The sequence below is a fragment of the Leuresthes tenuis genome, unplaced genomic scaffold (assembly GCF_036924035.1).
Source record: "Leuresthes tenuis unplaced genomic scaffold, fLeuTen1.0.hap1 SCAF_8, whole genome shotgun sequence".
NCBI lineage: Eukaryota > Metazoa > Chordata > Actinopteri > Atheriniformes > Atherinopsidae > Leuresthes > Leuresthes tenuis.
The window spans coordinates 765,502-786,102 of record NW_027325362.1 but is presented as its reverse complement, the minus strand read 5'-3'; the positions used below and the strand labels follow the sequence as shown (position 1 = coordinate 786,102).

Sequence of the window (20,601 nt, the reverse complement as noted above, 5' to 3'; positions counted from 1 at the left end):
ATGACCTCAGGCCCCTGATCACAGGACCTCAGGCCCCTGATCACAGGACCTCAGGGACCTGATCACAGGACCTCAGGCCCCTGATCACATGACCTCAGGGACCTGATCACATGACCTCAGGGACCTGATCACATGACCTCAGGCCCCTGATCACATGACCTCAGGGACCTGATCACATGACCTCAGGCCCCTGATCACATGACCTCAGGCCCCTGATCACATGACCTCAGGCCCCTGATCACATGACCTCAGGCCCCTGATCACAGGACCTCAGGCCCCTGATCACATGACCTCAGGGACCTGATCACATGACCTCAGGCCCCTGATCACAGGACCTAATGGACCTGATCACAGGACCTCAGGCCCCTGATCACATGACCTCAGGCCCCTGATCACATGACCTCAGGCCCCTGATCACAGGACCTCAGGCCCCTGATCACAGGACCTCAGGGACCTGATCACAGGACCTCAGGCCCCTGATCACATGACCTCAGGCCCCTGATCACATGACCTCAGGCCCCTGATCACATGACCTCAGGCCCCTGATCACATGACCTCAGGCCCCTGATCACATGACCTCAGGCCCCTGATCACATGACCTCAGGGACCTGATCACATGACCTCAGGCCCCTGATCACAGGACCTCAGGCCCCTGATCTTGCTCTAAGGCCCAATCCAGGATCTTAAGGTTTGGTTCTGAACAACCTGCAGACGTTCCAAAGAGTTTTAATCCCAATAATCCAGAGCTGGTGGAATAAATGCAGGAAGAAGAGTTTCCAGCTCAGAGCAGGACTCAAAGGGACTGAACTGGGAAATATTTCTGAAGAGATGAAAACAGGAGAAGCAGAGATTTGACACGAGCATCCGAAGTGAAAGCTGAGAGGAAAGTTAGCCCAAGGTTCCTGATGTTAGATTTATCAGAAGAAGCAGAGTTTCCCTGAGCTGAGACTCAGATCTGTGGAGCAGATCTTCTGTTTCCTCCTCATTCAGGTGCAGAAGCTGCCAGACATCCAACTTTTAACAGAGTCTGAGCCTCCTAATCTTCCTCTGAACCTGGAGCAGCTGCTCACTGACTAACCTGCCGCTGTTTCTGCTTCCAGAGGGGCTTTCGCTTCCGTTATGAATGCGAGGGTCCGTCTCACGGCGGGCTCCCAGGGGCCTCCAGCGAGAAGAACAGGAGGACCTACCCGACCGTGAAGGTGTGTGACGCCGCTTCTTCTTCTCTCTGCTGTTAGCCGTAGCGTCTGATCACGCTGTGTGTTTCAGATTAACAACTACATGGGCCACGCCCGGGTGGAGGTGCAGCTGGTGACCCACACCGAACCGCCTCGGGTCCACGCCCACAGTCTGGTGGGGCGTCACTGCACGGAGAGCGGCACCTGCACGCTGGACATCGGGCCCAACGACCTCACAGCCTCGTCAGTATCCAATCACATCGCTGCACCTGAAACTAATTAAATCCAGAGGGAGACAGAATTCATTTCAGTTGGATTCAGCTGAAAATGGAACTTCATGAGAATAAAACTGCAGGAAATAAAATCTGATCTGACCGCTGAAGGTGAAACCTGTGATGTCACTTCCTGTAGGTTCAGTAATCTGGGGATCCTCCACGTGACGAAGAAAGGTGTCGTTGAGGTGCTGACCAGGAGGCTGCGAGAGGAGAGGAAGAGACAGAAAGGAACACACTGTCACCTGACAGGTACACACACCTGAACACACACCTGAACAAACACACCTGAACACACACACCTGAACACACCTGAACAAACACACCTGAACACACACCTGAACACACACACCTGAACACACACACCTGAACACACACACCTGAACACACACACCTGAACACACACCTGAACACACACCTGAACACACACACCTGAACACACACACCTGAACACACCTGAACACACACCTGAACACACCTGAACACACACCTGAACACACACCTGAACACACACACCTGAACAAACACACCTGAACACACACACCTGAACACACCTGAACACACACACCTGAACACACACCTGAACACACACCTGAACACACACACCTGAACACACACCTGAACACACACACCTGAACACACACCTGAACACACCTGAACACACACACCTGAACACATCTGAACACACACCTGAACACACCAGAACAAACACACCTGAACACACACACCTGAACACACACACCTGAACACACACCTGAACACACACACCTGAACACACACACCTGAACACACACCTGAACACACACCTGAACACACACACCTGAACACACACACCTGAACACACACACCTGAACACACACACCTGAACACACACCTGAACACACACCTGAACACACACATCTGAACACACCTGAACACACCTGAACACACACACCTGAACACACCTGAACACACCTGAACACACACATCTCTACTTCATCATTAAATCTAACCTGCTCAGATGAGTTCCAGCTGAGTTAAATGATCAGAGACTAAACCTCATCTCCACAGAAGGAGAAGAAGCCTCCATCCTGAAGGAGGCCAAGGAGCTGGGAAAGGCCATGGACCTGAACATCGTCCGGCTCAGGTTCACCGCTTACCTGCAGGACAGCAACGGCGGCTTCACCAGAGCGCTGAAACCCGTCGTGTCCAACCCCATCTACGACAGCAGTGAGTTTCAGAAGCACACAGAGAACAGAACGACCACCAAACCCACGACTGCTGCAGCCTTCCTGAGACAGACCACATGAGTCCAAGTTTCATTTATAAAGCCCCAAATCACAATCTGACCCACTCCACCAGCCTCAGCGTGCACGAGGCGACCGTTTGAGTTAAGTTTCAGCCTGATCTTAAAGGTAGAGAAGGTGTCTGCTTCCTGAAGCCAAACTGGCAGCTGGTTCCACAGAGAGGGGCCTGATAACTGAAGGCTCTGCCTCCCATTCTGCTTTTAGGGGCCTGATAACTGAAGGCTCTGCCTCCCATTCTGCTTTTAGGGGCCTGATAACTGAAGGCTCTGCCTCCCGTTCTGCTTTTAGGGGCCTGATAACTGAAGGCTCTGCCTCCCATTCTGCTTTTAGGGGCCTGATAACTGAAGGCTCTGCCTCCCATTCTGCTTTTAGGGGCCTGATAACTGAAGGCTCTGCCTCCCATTCTGCTTTTAGGGGCCTGATAACTGAAGGCTCTGCCTCCCATTCTGCTTTTAGGGGCCTGATAACTGAAGGCTCTGCCTCCCATTCTGCTTTTAGGGGCCTGATAACTGAAGGCTCTGCCTCCCATTCTGCTTTTAGGGGCCTGATAACTGAAGGCTCTGCCTCCCATTCTGCTTTTAGGGGCCTGATAACTGAAGGCTCTGCCTCCCATTCTGCTTTTAGGGGCCTGATAACTGAAGGCTCTGCCTCCCATTCTGCTTTTAGGGGCCTGATAACTGAAGGCTCTGCCTCCCATTCTGCTTTTAGGGGCCTGATAACTGAAGGCTCTGCCTCCCATTCTGCTTTTAGGGGCCTGATAACTGAAGGCTCTGCCTCCCATTCTGCTTTTAGGGGCCTGATAACTGAAGGCTCTGCCTCCCATTCTGCTTTTAGGGGCCTGATAACTGAAGGCTCTGCCTCCCATTCTGCTTTTAGGGGCCTGATAACTGAAGGCTCTGCCTCCCATTCTGCTTTTAGGGGCCTGATAACTGAAGGCTCTGCCTCCCATTCTGCTTTTAGGGGCCTGATAACTGAAGGCTCTGCCTCCCATTCTGCTTTTAGGGGCCTGATAACTGAAGGCTCTGCCTCCCATTCCGCTTTTAGGGGCCTGATAACTGAAGGCTCTGCCTCCCATTCCGCTTTTAGGGGCCTGATAACTGAAGGCTCTGCCTCCCATTCTGCTTTTAGGGGCCTGATAACTGAAGGCTCTGCCTCCCATTCTGCTTTTATGGGCCTGATAACTGAAGGCTCTGCCTCCCATTCTGCTTTTAGGGGCCTGATAACTGAAGGCTCTGCCTCCCAGTCTGCTTTTAGGGGCCTGATAACTGAAGACTCTGCCTCCCATTCTGCTTTTAGGGGCCTGATAACTGAAGGCTCTGCCTCCCATTCTGCTTTTAGAAACTCTGGGAACCACAAGGAAACCTGCAGCCTGAGAGCAAAGTGCTCTGTTGGGGAAATATCCAACTGTGAGATCTTTAAGATGTGATGGAGCTCGGTCATTAAGAGCTTTATATGTGAGGAGAATGATGATGATGGAGCAGGTTTGTCCCTCGTCTGTTTCCTTCTGCAGAGTCGCCCAACGCCTCCAACCTGAAGATCTCCCGGATGGATAAGACGTTCGGCTCGGTGCTCGGAGGAGACGAGATCTTCCTGCTCTGTGACAAAGTCCAGAAAGGTGAGAACGAGTTCCAGCCGCCAGAGTCTGCCCGTGCAGGACTCCACATCTCCCATCATGCCTCTGTGCTGTGCTCCACATCTCCCATCATGCCTCTGTGCTGTGCTCCACATATCCCATCATGCCTCTGTGCTGTGCCCTCAGATGACATTGAGATTCGTTTCTACGAGGAGGACGATGAGGGAGGCTGGGAGGCGTTCGGGGACTTCTCGCCCACTGACGTCCACAAACAGGTGAGGAGTGTTTGTTAGATCAGGTTAAAGCAGCTGCTACAGAGCGGATGGTGTTAGATTCCCTCTTCTTCCCTCTGAGTCTTAAAGGAGAAACGACTCATTTTGGACATGAACTCGAATCCTTTTAGACCCAAAGCTGCTGAATGAGTCACAGCTTGATTTGCATGAAGGAAATGATAAATGTTTGGTGGCAGCGGCTCATCTGAGGGGAATTCCTTCAAACCGGCTGCTGACGTTCAGCACATTAATAATCTGGATTTTTATTTGTTTACACACGACTGTTCTCTGGATGAAGAGAACGGGAGGAAGTCAGTGTTGGGAACTGACTCCTGACACCAAAAGCAGTCCAGGAATAAGCAGAACAACACGATTAAAACCTAAAAACAAACTGAATATTTAATCATCACAGTCAGCTTCACACTCAGATGAACGAGACCTGCTTTAAAAAGTCATTTAACTCCCAGTCTGAAAGAGGCGGAGCTTATCTCAGCTGAAGTGACACGTTTCTGTCTCCACGACCCTCTGCTCTCTCATTAGTACGCCATCGTGTTCAAAACGCCGGCCTATCACAGCACAGAGATCGAGCGGCCCGTCACCGTCTTCCTGCAGCTGAGGAGGAAGAAGGCCGGCGACAGCAGCGACCCAAAACAGTTCACCTACATCCCACAGGTCCAAGGTCAGTCCCTGCCATGGAAACCCCCGTTTCCATCACCTTCACACTTTCATCTTCATCGTGTTGCTGCTGCGTGATGAAGCTGAAACAGGAAGCTTCTTCCTCCCACTGGTCTGTAGTTTCCACCGTCTCCTGCTGTCTTTCAGACAAAGAGGAGGTACTGAGGAAGAAGCAGAAACCGCTGCCTCACTATGAGTCCTGGAGAGGAGGAGGAGGAGGAAGAGGGGGAGGAGCCGGGGGATTCGGAGGGGGAGGAGCTACAGGAGGAGGAGGAGGTATGAATCCTGATGAAGGTGTTCTCCACAGAAGCATGAAGAAGAGCTTCAGTCTGGTTTAATGTGAACAAAGATGGAGGCAGATTCTGGTTTTGGATCGTCTCAGAACCAGAACCGCACTGATCCACATCTGCTCCTTTTCTGCAGGATTTCAGTTCCAGCCGCAGATGAACGGAGTCGGAGGAGGAGGCGGATCTTTCTTCACAGGAAGCTTCACAGGCTTCAGTGGAGGGGGCGGGGCTCAGATGTCAGGCTCCACCCCCCAGCAGCAGAGTGGCGGACAGACGGGCTCGCCGCTGCAGCAGCAGCTGCTTCACATCGGTAAGAAGAACCGGGTCAGAACCGGCGCTGTTCTGTCTCTTTGTTTGCTGCTGATGTTTACAGATGTGTTGTTGTGTCTCAGCCGCCACCCTCAGCAGCAGAGTGTCTCAGAGCGCCCGGCAGACCGCCGCCGCCCTGCTGCAGTACTGCAGCACCGGGGACGCCCGCATCCTCCTCGCCCTCCAGAGACACCTGTGCGGCGTCCAGGACGCCAACGGAGACACGTGAGTCTGCTTCACGCTGCTGGGAATTTAAGAGCTTTACCAGAACCAGTCGTCTGCAGCATCTGGCTGATAATAAATGAGGTGCATTCAGGTGTTCACACCTGTTATTCTGACAAGGTGTTAACAGGTGTTTTCTTTCCTGTCAGCCCGTTACACCTGGCCATCATCCACCAGCAGACAGGTGTGATCCAGCAGCTTATCCACACTCTGCTGAGCAGCCAGCAGCTAAACATCCTGAACACAACCAACCACCTGCAACAGGTAGTTACAACACAACCAACCACCTGCAACAGGTAGTTACAACACAACCAACCACCTGCAACAGGTAGTTACAACACAACCAACCACCTTAAACAGGTAGTTACAACACAACCGACCACCTGCAACAGGTAGTTACAACACAACCAACCACCTGCAACAGGTAGTTACAACACAACCGACCACCTGCAACAGGTAGTTACAACACAACCAACCACCTGCAACAGGTAGTTACAACACAACCAACCACCTGCAACAGGTAGTTACAACACAACCGACCACCTGCAACAGGTAGTTACAACACAACCACCTGCAACAGGTAGTTACAACACAACCAACCACCTGCAACAGGTAGTTACAACACAACCAACCACCTTAAACAGGTAGTTACAACACAACCGACCACCTGCAACAGGTAGTTACAACACAACCAACCACCTGCAACAGGTAGTTACAACACAACCAACCACCTGCAACAGGTAGTTACAACACAACCAACCACCTGCAACAGGTAGTTACAACACAACCAACCACCTGCAACAGGTAGTTACAACACAACCAACCACCTTAAACAGGTAGTTACAACACAACCAACCACCTGCAACAGGTAGTTACAACACAACCAACCACCTGCAACAGGTAGTTACAACACAACCAACCACCTGCAACAGGTAGTTACAACACAACCAACCACCTGCAACAGGTAGTTACAACACAACCGACCACCTTCAACAGGTAGTTACAACACAACCAACCACCTGCAACAGGTAGTTACAACACAACCGACCACCTGCAACAGGTAGTTACAACACAACCAACCACCTTAAACAGGTAGTTACAACACAACCAACCACCTGCAACAGGTAGTTACAACACAACCAACCACCTGCAACAGGTAGTTACAACACAACCAACCACCTTAAACAGGTAGTTACAACACAACCAACCACCTGCAACAGGTAGTTACAACACAACCAACCACCTGCAACAGGTAGTTACAACACAACCAACCACCTGCAACAGGTAGTTACAACACAACCGACCACCTGCAACAGGTAGTTACAACACAACCGACCACCTGAGACAGGTAGTTACAACACAACCGACCACCTGCAACAGGTAGTTACAACACAACCAACCACCTGCAACAGGTAGTTACAACACAACCAACCACCTGCAACAGGTAGTTACAACACAACCAACCACCTGCAACAGGTAGTTACAACACAACCAACCACCTGAGACAGGTAGTTACAACACAACCAACCACCTGAGACAGGTAGTTACAACACAACTAACCACCTGCAACAGGTAGTTACAACACAACCAACCACCTTAAACAGGTAGTTACAACACAACCGACCACCTGCAACAGGTAGTTACAACACAACCAACCACCTGCAACAGGTAGTTACAACACAACCAACCACCTGCAACAGGTAGTTACAACACAACCAACCACCTGCAACAGGTAGTTACAACACAACCAACCACCTGCAACAGGTAGTTACAACACAACCAACCACCTTAAACAGGTAGTTACAACACAACCAACCACCTGCAACAGGTAGTTACAACACAACCAACCACCTGCAACAGGTAGTTACAACACAACCAACCACCTGCAACAGGTAGTTACAACACAACCAACCACCTTAAACAGGTAGTTACAACACAACCGACCACCTGCAACAGGTAGTTACAACACAACCAACCACCTGCAACAGGTAGTTACAACACAACCGACCACCTGCAACAGGTAGTTACAACACAACCAACCACCTGCAACAGGTAGTTACAACACAACCAACCACCTGCAACAGGTAGTTACAACACAACCAACCACCTGAGACAGGTAGTTACAACACAACCAACCACCTGAGACAGGTAGTTACAACACAACTAACCACCTGCAACAGGTAGTTACAACACAACCAACCACCTTAAACAGGTAGTTACAACACAACCGACCACCTGCAACAGGTAGTTACAACACAACCAACCACCTGCAACAGGTAGTTACAACACAACCAACCACCTGCAACAGGTAGTTACAACACAACCAACCACCTGCAACAGGTAGTTACAACACAACCAACCACCTTAAACAGGTAGTTACAACACAACCAACCACCTGCAACAGGTAGTTACAACACAACCAACCACCTGCAACAGGTAGTTACAACACAACCAACCACCTGCAACAGGTAGTTACAACACAACCAACCACCTGCAACAGGTAGTTACAACACAACCGACCACCTTCAACAGGTAGTTACAACACAACCAACCACCTGCAACAGGTAGTTACAACACAACCGACCACCTGCAACAGGTAGTTACAACACAACCAACCACCTTAAACAGGTAGTTACAACACAACCAACCACCTGCAACAGGTAGTTACAACACAACCAACCACCTGCAACAGGTAGTTACAACACAACCAACCACCTTAAACAGGTAGTTACAACACAACCAACCACCTGCAACAGGTAGTTACAACACAACCAACCACCTGCAACAGGTAGTTACAACACAACCAACCACCTGCAACAGGTAGTTACAACACAACCAACCACCTGCAACAGGTAGTTACAACACAACCGACCACCTGCAACAGGTAGTTACAACACAACCAACCACCTGCAACAGGTAGTTACAACACAACCAACCACCTGCAACAGGTAGTTACAACACAACCAACCACCTGCAACAGGTAGTTACAACACAACCAACCACCTGAGACAGGTAGTTACAACACAACCAACCACCTGAGACAGGTAGTTACAACACAACTAACCACCTGCAACAGGTAGTTACAACACAACCAACCACCTTAAACAGGTAGTTACAACACAACCGACCACCTGCAACAGGTAGTTACAACACAACCAACCACCTGCAACAGGTAGTTACAACACAACCAACCACCTGCAACAGGTAGTTACAACACAACCAACCACCTGCAACAGGTAGTTACAACACAACCAACCACCTGCAACAGGTAGTTACAACACAACCAACCACCTTAAACAGGTAGTTACAACACAACCAACCACCTGCAACAGGTAGTTACAACACAACCAACCACCTGCAACAGGTAGTTACAACACAACCAACCACCTGCAACAGGTAGTTACAACACAACCGACCACCTTCAACAGGTAGTTACAACACAACCAACCACCTGCAACAGGTAGTTACAACACAACCGACCACCTGCAACAGGTAGTTACAACACAACCAACCACCTTAAACAGGTAGTTACAACACAACCAACCACCTGCAACAGGTAGTTACAACACAACCAACCACCTGCAACAGGTAGTTACAACACAACCAACCACCTTAAACAGGTAGTTACAACACAACCGACCACCTGCAACAGGTAGTTACAACACAACCAACCACCTGAGACAGGTAGTTACAACACAACTAACCACCTGCAACAGGTAGTTACAACACAACCAACCACCTTAAACAGGTAGTTACAACACAACCGACCACCTGCAACAGGTAGTTACAACACAACCAACCACCTGCAACAGGTAGTTACAACACAACCAACCACCTGCAACAGGTAGTTACAACACAACCAACCACCTGCAACAGGTAGTTACAACACAACCAACCACCTTAAACAGGTAGTTACAACACAACCAACCACCTGCAACAGGTAGTTACAACACAACCAACCACCTGCAACAGGTAGTTACAACACAACCAACCACCTGCAACAGGTAGTTACAACACAACCAACCACCTGCAACAGGTAGTTACAACACAACCGACCACCTTCAACAGGTAGTTACAACACAACCAACCACCTGCAACAGGTAGTTACAACACAACCGACCACCTGCAACAGGTAGTTACAACACAACCAACCACCTTAAACAGGTAGTTACAACACAACCAACCACCTGCAACAGGTAGTTACAACACAACCAACCACCTGCAACAGGTAGTTACAACACAACCAACCACCTTAAACAGGTAGTTACAACACAACCAACCACCTGCAACAGGTAGTTACAACACAACCAACCACCTGCAACAGGTAGTTACAACACAACCAACCACCTGCAACAGGTAGTTACAACACAACCAACCACCTGCAACAGGTAGTTACAACACAACCGACCACCTGCAACAGGTAGTTACAACACAACCAACCACCTGCAACAGGTAGTTACAACACAACCAACCACCTGCAACAGGTAGTTACAACACAACCAACCACCTGCAACAGGTAGTTACAACACAACCAACCACCTGAGACAGGTAGTTACAACACAACCAACCACCTGAGACAGGTAGTTACAACACAACTAACCACCTGCAACAGGTAGTTACAACACAACCAACCACCTTAAACAGGTAGTTACAACACAACCGACCACCTGCAACAGGTAGTTACAACACAACCAACCACCTGCAACAGGTAGTTACAACACAACCAACCACCTGCAACAGGTAGTTACAACACAACCAACCACCTGCAACAGGTAGTTACAACACAACCAACCACCTGCAACAGGTAGTTACAACACAACCAACCACCTTAAACAGGTAGTTACAACACAACCAACCACCTGCAACAGGTAGTTACAACACAACCAACCACCTGCAACAGGTAGTTACAACACAACCTACCACCTGCAACAGGTAGTTACAACACAACCGACCACCTTCAACAGGTAGTTACAACACAACCGACCACCTGCAACAGGTAGTTACAACACAACCGACCACCTGCAACAGGTAGTTACAACACAACCAACCACCTTAAACAGGTAGTTACAACACAACCAACCACCTGCAACAGGTAGTTACAACACAACCAACCACCTGCAACAGGTAGTTACAACACAACCAACCACCTTAAACAGGTAGTTACAACACAACCAACCACCTGCAACAGGTAGTTATAACACAACCGACCACCCGCAACAGGTAGTTACAACACAACCGACCACCTTAAACAGGTAGTTACAACACAACCGACCACCCGCAACAGGTAGTTACAACACAACCAACCACCTGCAACAGGTAGTTACAACACAACCAACCACCTGCAACAGGTAGTTACAACACAACCAACCACCTGCAACAGATAGTTACAACACAACCGACCACCCGCAACAGGTAGTTACAACACAACCAACCACCTTAAACAGGTAGTTACAACACAACCAACCACCTGCAACAGGTAGTTACAACACAACCAACCACCTGCAACAGGTAGTTACAACACAACCAACCACCTGCAACAGGTAGTTACAACACAACCAACCACCTTAAACAGGTAGTTACAACACAACCGACCACCCGCAACAGGTAGTTACAACACAACCAACCACCTTAAACAGGTAGTTACAACACAACCGACCACCTTAAACAGGTAGTTACAACACAACCAACATCCTGCAACAGGTAGTTACAACACAACCGACCACCTTAAACAGGTAGTTACAACACAACCAACCACCTTCAACAGGTAGTTACAACACAACCAACCACCTTAAACAGGTAGTTACAACACAACCGACCACCTGCAACAGGTAGTTACAACACAACCGACCACCTGCAACAGGTAGTTACAACACAACCGACCACCTTAAACAGGTAGTTACAACACAACCAACCACCTTCAACAGGTAGTTACAACACAACCAACCACCTTAAACAGGTAGTTACAACACAACCGACCACCTGCAACAGGTAGTTACAACACAACCGACCACCTGCAACAGGTAGTTACAACACAACCGACCACCTGCAACAGGTAGTTACAACACAACCGACCACCTGCAACAGGTAGTTACAACACAACCGACCACCTGCAACAGGTAGTTACAACACAACCGACCACCTTCAACAGGTAGTTACAACACAACCAACCACCTGCAACAGGTAGTTACAACACAACCAACCACCTGCAACAGGTAGTTACAACACAACCAACCACCTGAGACAGGTAGTTACAACACAACCAACCACCTGAGACAGGTAGTTACAACACAACTAACCACCTGCAACAGGTAGTTACAACACAACCAACCACCTTAAACAGGTAGTTACAACACAACCGACCACCTGCAACAGGTAGTTACAACACAACCAACCACCTGCAACAGGTAGTTACAACACAACCAACCACCTGCAACAGGTAGTTACAACACAACCAACCACCTGCAACAGGTAGTTACAACACAACCAACCACCTGCAACAGGTAGTTACAACACAACCAACCACCTTAAACAGGTAGTTACAACACAACCAACCACCTGCAACAGGTAGTTACAACACAACCAACCACCTGCAACAGGTAGTTACAACACAACCAACCACCTGCAACAGGTAGTTACAACACAACCGACCACCTTCAACAGGTAGTTACAACACAACCAACCACCTGCAACAGGTAGTTACAACACAACCGACCACCTGCAACAGGTAGTTACAACACAACCAACCACCTTAAACAGGTAGTTACAACACAACCAACCACCTGCAACAGGTAGTTACAACACAACCAACCACCTGCAACAGGTAGTTACAACACAACCAACCACCTTAAACAGGTAGTTACAACACAACCAACCACCTGCAACAGGTAGTTATAACACAACCGACCACCCGCAACAGGTAGTTACAACACAACCGACCACCTTAAACAGGTAGTTACAACACAACCGACCACCCGCAACAGGTAGTTACAACACAACCAACCACCTGCAACAGGTAGTTACAACACAACCAACCACCTGCAACAGGTAGTTACAACACAACCAACCACCTGCAACAGATAGTTACAACACAACCGACCACCCGCAACAGGTAGTTACAACACAACCAACCACCTTAAACAGGTAGTTACAACACAACCAACCACCTGCAACAGGTAGTTACAACACAACCAACCACCTGCAACAGGTAGTTACAACACAACCAACCACCTGCAACAGGTAGTTACAACACAACCAACCACCTTAAACAGGTAGTTACAACACAACCGACCACCCGCAACAGGTAGTTACAACACAACCAACCACCTTAAACAGGTAGTTACAACACAACCGACCACCTTAAACAGGTAGTTACAACACAACCAACATCCTGCAACAGGTAGTTACAACACAACCGACCACCTTAAACAGGTAGTTACAACACAACCAACCACCTTCAACAGGTAGTTACAACACAACCAACCACCTTAAACAGGTAGTTACAACACAACCGACCACCTGCAACAGGTAGTTACAACACAACCGACCACCTGCAACAGGTAGTTACAACACAACCGACCACCTTAAACAGGTAGTTACAACACAACCAACCACCTTCAACAGGTAGTTACAACACAACCAACCACCTTAAACAGGTAGTTACAACACAACCAACCACCTGCAACAGGTAGTTACAACACAACCAACCACCTGCAACAGGTAGTTACAACACAACCAACCACCTGCAACAGGTAGTTACAACACAACCAACCACCTTAAACAGGTAGTTACAACACAACCGACCACCCGCAACAGGTAGTTACAACACAACCAACCACCTTAAACAGGTAGTTACAACACAACCGACCACCTTAAACAGGTAGTTACAACACAACCAACATCCTGCAACAGGTAGTTACAACACAACCGACCACCTTAAACAGGTAGTTACAACACAACCAACCACCTTAAACAGGTAGTTACAACACAACCAACCACCTGCAACAGGTAGTTACAACACAACCAACCACCTGCAACAGGTAGTTACAACACAACCAACCACCTGCAACAGGTAGTTACAACACAACCAACCACCTTAAACAGGTAGTTACAACACAACCGACCACCCGCAACAGGTAGTTACAACACAACCAACCACCTTAAACAGGTAGTTACAACACAACCGACCACCTTAAACAGGTAGTTACAACACAACCAACATCCTGCAACAGGTAGTTACAACACAACCGACCACCTTAAACAGGTAGTTACAACACAACCAACCACCTTCAACAGGTAGTTACAACACAACCAACCACCTTAAACAGGTAGTTACAACACAACCGACCACCTGCAACAGGTAGTTACAACACAACCGACCACCTGCAACAGGTAGTTACAACACAACCGACCACCTTAAACAGGTAGTTACAACACAACCAACCACCTTCAACAGGTAGTTACAACACAACCAACCACCTTAAACAGGTAGTTACAACACAACCGACCACCTGCAACAGGTAGTTACAACACAACCGACCACCTGCAACAGGTAGTTACAACACAACCGACCACCTGCAACAGGTAGTTACAACACAACCGACCACCTGCAACAGGTAGTTACAACACAACCGACCACCTGCAACAGGTAGTTACAACACAACCGACCACCTTCAACAGGTAGTTACAACACAACCAACCACCTGCAACAGGTAGTTACAACACAACCAACCACCTGCAACAGGTAGTTACAACACAACCAACCACCTGAGACAGGTAGTTACAACACAACCAACCACCTGAGACAGGTAGTTACAACACAACTAACCACCTGCAACAGGTAGTTACAACACAACCAACCACCTTAAACAGGTAGTTACAACACAACCGACCACCTGCAACAGGTAGTTACAACACAACCAACCACCTGCAACAGGTAGTTACAACACAACCAACCACCTGCAACAGGTAGTTACAACACAACCAACCACCTGCAACAGGTAGTTACAACACAACCAACCACCTGCAACAGGTAGTTACAACACAACCAACCACCTTAAACAGGTAGTTACAACACAACCAACCACCTGCAACAGGTAGTTACAACACAACCAACCACCTGCAACAGGTAGTTACAACACAACCAACCACCTGCAACAGGTAGTTACAACACAACCGACCACCTTCAACAGGTAGTTACAACACAACCAACCACCTGCAACAGGTAGTTACAACACAACCGACCACCTGCAACAGGTAGTTACAACACAACCAACCACCTTAAACAGGTAGTTACAACACAACCAACCACCTGCAACAGGTAGTTACAACACAACCAACCACCTGCAACAGGTAGTTACAACACAACCGACCACCTGCAACAGGTAGTTACAACACAACCGACCACCTGCAACAGGTAGTTACAACACAACCAACCACCCGCAACAGGTAGTTACAACACAACCGACCACCTTAAACAGGTAGTTACAACACAACCGACCACCCGCAACAGGTAGTTACAACACAACCGACCACCCGCAACAGGTAGTTAAAACACAACCGACCACCTGAGACAGGTAGTTACAACACAACCGACCACCTGCAACAGGTAGTTAAAACACAACCAACCACCTGAGACAGGTAGTTACAACACAACCAACCACCTGCAACAGGTAGTTACAACACAACCAACCACCTGCAACAGGTAGTTACAACACAACCAACCACCTGCAACAGGTAGTTACAACACAACCGACCACCTGCAACAGGTAGTTAAAACACAACCAACCACCTTAAACAGGTAGTTACAACACAACCGACCACATGACACAGGTGAGTAAATATCCTGCTGACTCCGCCCCCTTTGCTTACCTCAGACTCCTCTCCACCTGGCGGTGATCACCCGGCAGCTGAAGGTGGTGGAGCTGTTGCTGAGAGCCGGCGCCGACCCCAGCTTGCAGGACAAAGACGGCCGCAACCCGCTCCACCTGGCAGCTCTTGCCGGAGACAGCAACACACTCCGCCTCATGCTGGCTCACCTGGGAGAACGCCATGCCCACCTGGTCAACACCCCTGACTACCACGGTGAGAGGACATCAGGCACCTGGAGCTTCTGAGAATCCCAGTCTGAGGCTGAAACTGAGACTCTGTGATTGTGTCTGTCAGGTCTTCATCCGCTGCACCTGGCCGTGAGGAGGGATGGCGAGCGCTGCCTCCGTCTGCTTGTGGAGGGCGGAGCCAAAATAAACGCACCTGAGCTTAAGAGTGGGAACACAGCTCTCCATCTGGCTGTCAGAGAGAACCTGTTCAAGGTGGCCTGCATGCTCATCACAGAGGTAAGAAACGCACAGACAGGTGTGCAGAGGGGCGTGGCTATGACCCGGTCACACCTGGGATCAGTCCTTGACATGATGTGTGTCGTTCTCAGCTGAAGGCGGACATCAACGCCTGTACGTTTGGAGGAAACACGCCGCTTCACCTGGCCGCCAGCCAGGGCTCGCCAACGCTGTGCTCCATGCTCATCGCTGCAGGTGAGACACGCAAACATGCAAACACGCCAACATGCAAACACGCCAACATGCAAACACGCCAACATGCAAACACGCCAACGCACAACACGCCAACATGCAAACACGCCAACATGCAAACACGCCAACATGCAAACACGCCAACATGCAAACACGCCAACATGCAAACACACCAACATGCAAACACGCCAACATGCAAACACACCAACATGCAAACACGCCAACGCACAACACGCCAACATGCAATCATTCAAACACGCCAACATGCAAACACGCCAACATGCAAACACGCCAACATGCAAACACACCAACATGCAAACACGCCAACGCACAACACGCCAACATGCAATCATTCAAACACGCCAACGCACAACACGCCAACATGCAAACACGCCAACATGCAAACACGCCAACATGCAAACACGCCAACATGCAAACACGCCAACGCACAACACGCCAACATGCAATCATTCAAACACGCCAACGCACAACACGCCAACATGCAAACACGCCAACGCACAACACGCCAACATGCAATCATTCAAACACGCCAACACGCCAACATGTACTTAACCTGGACTGTCGTTCAGGTGCCGACAAAAGCGTGGAGAACGACGAGCCGCTCTTCTTCAGCTCATCATCAGATGAAGACCAGGACGAACCAATCAGAGAGACGGAGGCCGCCTGCCAACCAATCAACACTCGTAAAAGACCCGCTGGAGGCCACACCCCTCTGCACCTCGCCACCTGCCAGAAGGTAATGATCGTACCTTCAAAATGACTCCTTGTCTCCTCCGCTCTTCCTCTCCTCCTCACCTCCTGTCCTTGTCTCTTCCTCTCCTCACCTCCTCGCCTCCTCTCCTTGTCTCCTCTCCTCACCTCCTCGCCTCCTCTCCTTGTCTCCTCTCCTTGTCTCTTCCTCTCCTCTCCTCTCCTTTTCCTCACCTCCTCGCCTCCTCTCCTTGTCTCCTCTCCTCCTCACCTCCTCGCCTCCTCCCCTCCTCCTCGCCTCCTCTCCTATTCCTCACCTCCTCACCTCCTCTCCTTGTCTCTTCCTCTCCTCACCTCCTGTCCTTTTCCCCTCCTCCTCTCCTCCTCTCCTTTTCCTCACCTCCTCTCCTTGTCTCTTCCTCTCCTCACCTCCTCTCCTCTCCTTCTCTCCTCCTCGCCTCCTCTCCTCCCCTCAGGTGAGGAACCTGTTGAACTCAGACCAGAGACCGTGGGGGACTCGCCACGCCAGTAAGAAGATCAAAGCGAGCAGCAGCGAAGGTGCGTCACACGCCGCCTGTTGGCCTGAAACTTTTCAAAGTGTCTTCAGTCGTCTGACGTCACCTGAATCTGCCGCAGAAGGCGAGAACGCGGCGCTGGGCGAGGACACGCTGACCCGGCTGGTGGAGGTCCTGAGTGTCGGAGACGTTCCGTGGGTGAAGCTGGCGGAGAAGCTGGGCATGATGACGCTGACTCACCTGTACCAGGACAGCCCCACGCCCTGCCACCACCTGCTGCAGCACTACAAGGTAACACACACCTGCTGTAACACACCTGCTGTAACACACACCTGCTGTAACACACCTGCTGTAACACACACCTGCTGTAACACACACCTGCTGTAACACACACCTGCTGTAACACACCTGCTGTAACACACCTGCTGTAACACACACCTGCTGTAACACACCTGCTGTAACACACCTGCTGTAACACACCTGCTGTAACACACACCTGCTGTAACACACCTGCTGTAACACACACCTGCTGTAACACACACCTGCTGTAACACACCTGCTGTAACACACACCTGCTGTAACACACACCTGCTGTAACACACACCTGCTGTAACACACACCTGCTGTAACACACCTGCTGTAACACACACCTGCTGTAACACACACCTGCTGTAACACACACCTGCTGTAACACACACCTGCTGTAACACACACCTGCTGTAACACACACCTGCTGTAACACACACCTGCTGTAACACACACCTGCTGTAACACACACCTGCTGTAACACACACCTGCTGTAAAACACACCTGCTGTAACACACACCTGCTGTAACACACCTGCTGTAACACACACCTGCTGTAACACACCTGCTGTAACACACACCTGCTGTAACACACACCTGCTGTAACACACACCTGCTGTAACACACCTGCTGTAACACACACCTGCTGTAACACACACCTGCTGTAACACACACCTGCTGTAACACACCTGCTGTAACACACCTGCTGTAACACACACCTGCTGTAACACACCTGCTGTAACACATACCTGCTGTAACACACACCTGCTGTAACACACCTGCTGTAACACACACCTGCTGTAACACACACCTGCTGTAACACACACCTGCTGTAACACACACCTGCTGTAACACACCTGCTGTAACACATACCTGCTGTAACACACACCTGCTGTAACACACACCTGCTGTAACACACACCTGCTGTAACACACACCTGCTGTAACACACACCTGCTGTAACACACACCTGCTGTAACACACCTGCTGTAACACACCTGCTGTAACACACCTGCTGTAACACACACCTGCTGTAACACACCTGCTGTAACACACCTGCTGTAACACACACCTGCTGTAACACACCTGCTGTAACACACACCTGCTGTAACACACACCTGCTGTAACACACCTGCTGTAACACACACCTGCTGTAACACACCTGCTGTAACACACACCTGCTGTAACACACCTGCTGTAACACACCTGCTGTAACACACCTGCTGTAACACACCTGCTGTAACACACACCTGCTGTAACACACCTGCTGTAACACACCTGCTGTAACACACACCTGCTGTAACACACCTGCTGTAACACACACCTGCTGTAACACACACCTGCTGTAACACACACCTGCTGCAGCACCGCCCTCCTGACAGCAGGGGGCACTGTAGTTATATCACAGAAGAAGAGTTAAAAGTTAAACTTCTTCTGATCGACTGATCAAGATGATGTCACTGACAGACTCACCTGTTTTCTGTGTGTCTGTGTGTGTGTGCATGTGTGTGTGTGTGTGTGTGTGTGTGTGTGTGTGTCTCTGTGTGTGTGTGTGTGTGTGTGTGTGTGTGTGTGTGTGTGTGTGTGTGTGTGTGTGTGTGTGTGTGTGTGTGTGTGTGTCTCTGTGTCTCTGTGTGTGTGTGTGTGTGTGTGTGTGTGTGTGTGTGTGTGTGTCTCTGTGTGTGTGTGTGTGTGTCTCTGTGTGTGTGTGTCTCTGTGTGTGTCTCTGTGTGTGTGTGTGTGTGTGTGTGTGTGTGTGCGTGCGTGTGTGTGTGTGTGTTTGCAGCTCGGAGGAGGTCCAGTGGAAGGACTGGTTGAAGCTCTTCAGTCTCTCGGTCTGACAGAAGGCGTCCGGCTGTTGAGGAACACGGAGCTACGAGACGACAAGCACAGCACAGGTAACGCTCACAGCCACGTGCACGTGAGTGTGTGCACGTGAGACACGTGTTGGAAAGGTTGGTGTGGCGTTACCTTAGGAACAGACCCGTGTGACATCACGGCGGTTTCTCAGCGTGCGCACCTGTCCGCCCAGTTTACCCAGCATGCACCTGGGGGAGGCTTTGGGGAGCCTCGTGTCCCAGAAGGATTCTGGGAGTTTTTCTGTGTGAGCGAACCTATGAGTTAAAGTCTCAGTTCTCCATAAAGGTTAAAGGTTAAAGGTTTACTTCCTGTTTCTGTTCTCCGCTCAGTAAAAACCTTCCACATCTGTCTTCTTCTGCCCTGAAGTCTCTTCTTCTTCATGTTTCGATTGTGTTCCTCAAACGTCTCAAAAAGCAGCTCCAGAGAGTAAAACTCTGCGATTTGAAGGTTTTACTCACCTTGTTCAATCATTTCTGTCCAATCAGATGCCACGGTCGACAGCGGATTTGGCAGCCAACCAATGGAGGAGGAGGAGCAGCCTGTGGCCAATCAGTGACGAGCAGGAAACAAAGACACTGAGATGAGTTTCCTGCAGGGGGCGGAGCTACGTCTCAAAC

At 49.8% G+C, this 20,601-nt stretch overlaps 1 protein-coding gene across 4 annotated transcripts in view; it reads left to right on the top strand.

Moving 5' to 3' along the window:
* The window catches only part of nfkb2 (nuclear factor of kappa light polypeptide gene enhancer in B-cells 2 (p49/p100)), a 36,211-nt gene that overhangs the window by 14,912 nt on the left and 698 nt on the right, over positions 1 to 20,601 (top strand). For 3 of the 4 annotated variants that reach the window (XM_072390454.1, XM_072390453.1, XM_072390452.1), the window contains exons 6-24: positions 1,101 to 1,199; positions 1,267 to 1,418; positions 1,587 to 1,699; positions 2,498 to 2,656; positions 4,244 to 4,348; positions 4,493 to 4,581; positions 5,119 to 5,257; positions 5,401 to 5,529; positions 5,677 to 5,850; positions 5,933 to 6,074; positions 6,221 to 6,335; positions 15,944 to 16,151; positions 16,233 to 16,402; positions 16,495 to 16,597; positions 17,185 to 17,351; positions 17,782 to 17,863; positions 17,942 to 18,111; positions 19,911 to 20,022; positions 20,470 to 20,601. The exon at positions 20,470 to 20,601 is cut by the window's right edge and continues 698 nt beyond it. In XM_072390454.1, the coding sequence (XP_072246555.1) occupies positions 1,101 to 1,199; positions 1,267 to 1,418; positions 1,587 to 1,699; positions 2,498 to 2,656; positions 4,244 to 4,348; positions 4,493 to 4,581; positions 5,119 to 5,257; positions 5,401 to 5,529; positions 5,677 to 5,850; positions 5,933 to 6,074; positions 6,221 to 6,335; positions 15,944 to 16,151; positions 16,233 to 16,402; positions 16,495 to 16,597; positions 17,185 to 17,351; positions 17,782 to 17,863; positions 17,942 to 18,111; positions 19,911 to 20,022; positions 20,470 to 20,540 (2,499 nt within the window). In that variant the 3' untranslated portion in view covers positions 20,541 to 20,601. The remainder of the gene's footprint in view (positions 1 to 1,100; positions 1,200 to 1,266; positions 1,419 to 1,586; positions 1,700 to 2,497; positions 2,657 to 4,243; positions 4,349 to 4,492; positions 4,582 to 5,118; positions 5,258 to 5,400; positions 5,530 to 5,676; positions 5,851 to 5,932; positions 6,075 to 6,220; positions 6,336 to 15,943; positions 16,152 to 16,232; positions 16,403 to 16,494; positions 16,598 to 17,184; positions 17,352 to 17,781; positions 17,864 to 17,941; positions 18,112 to 19,910; positions 20,023 to 20,469) is intronic. The other variant, XM_072390455.1, reaches the window with a different exon arrangement.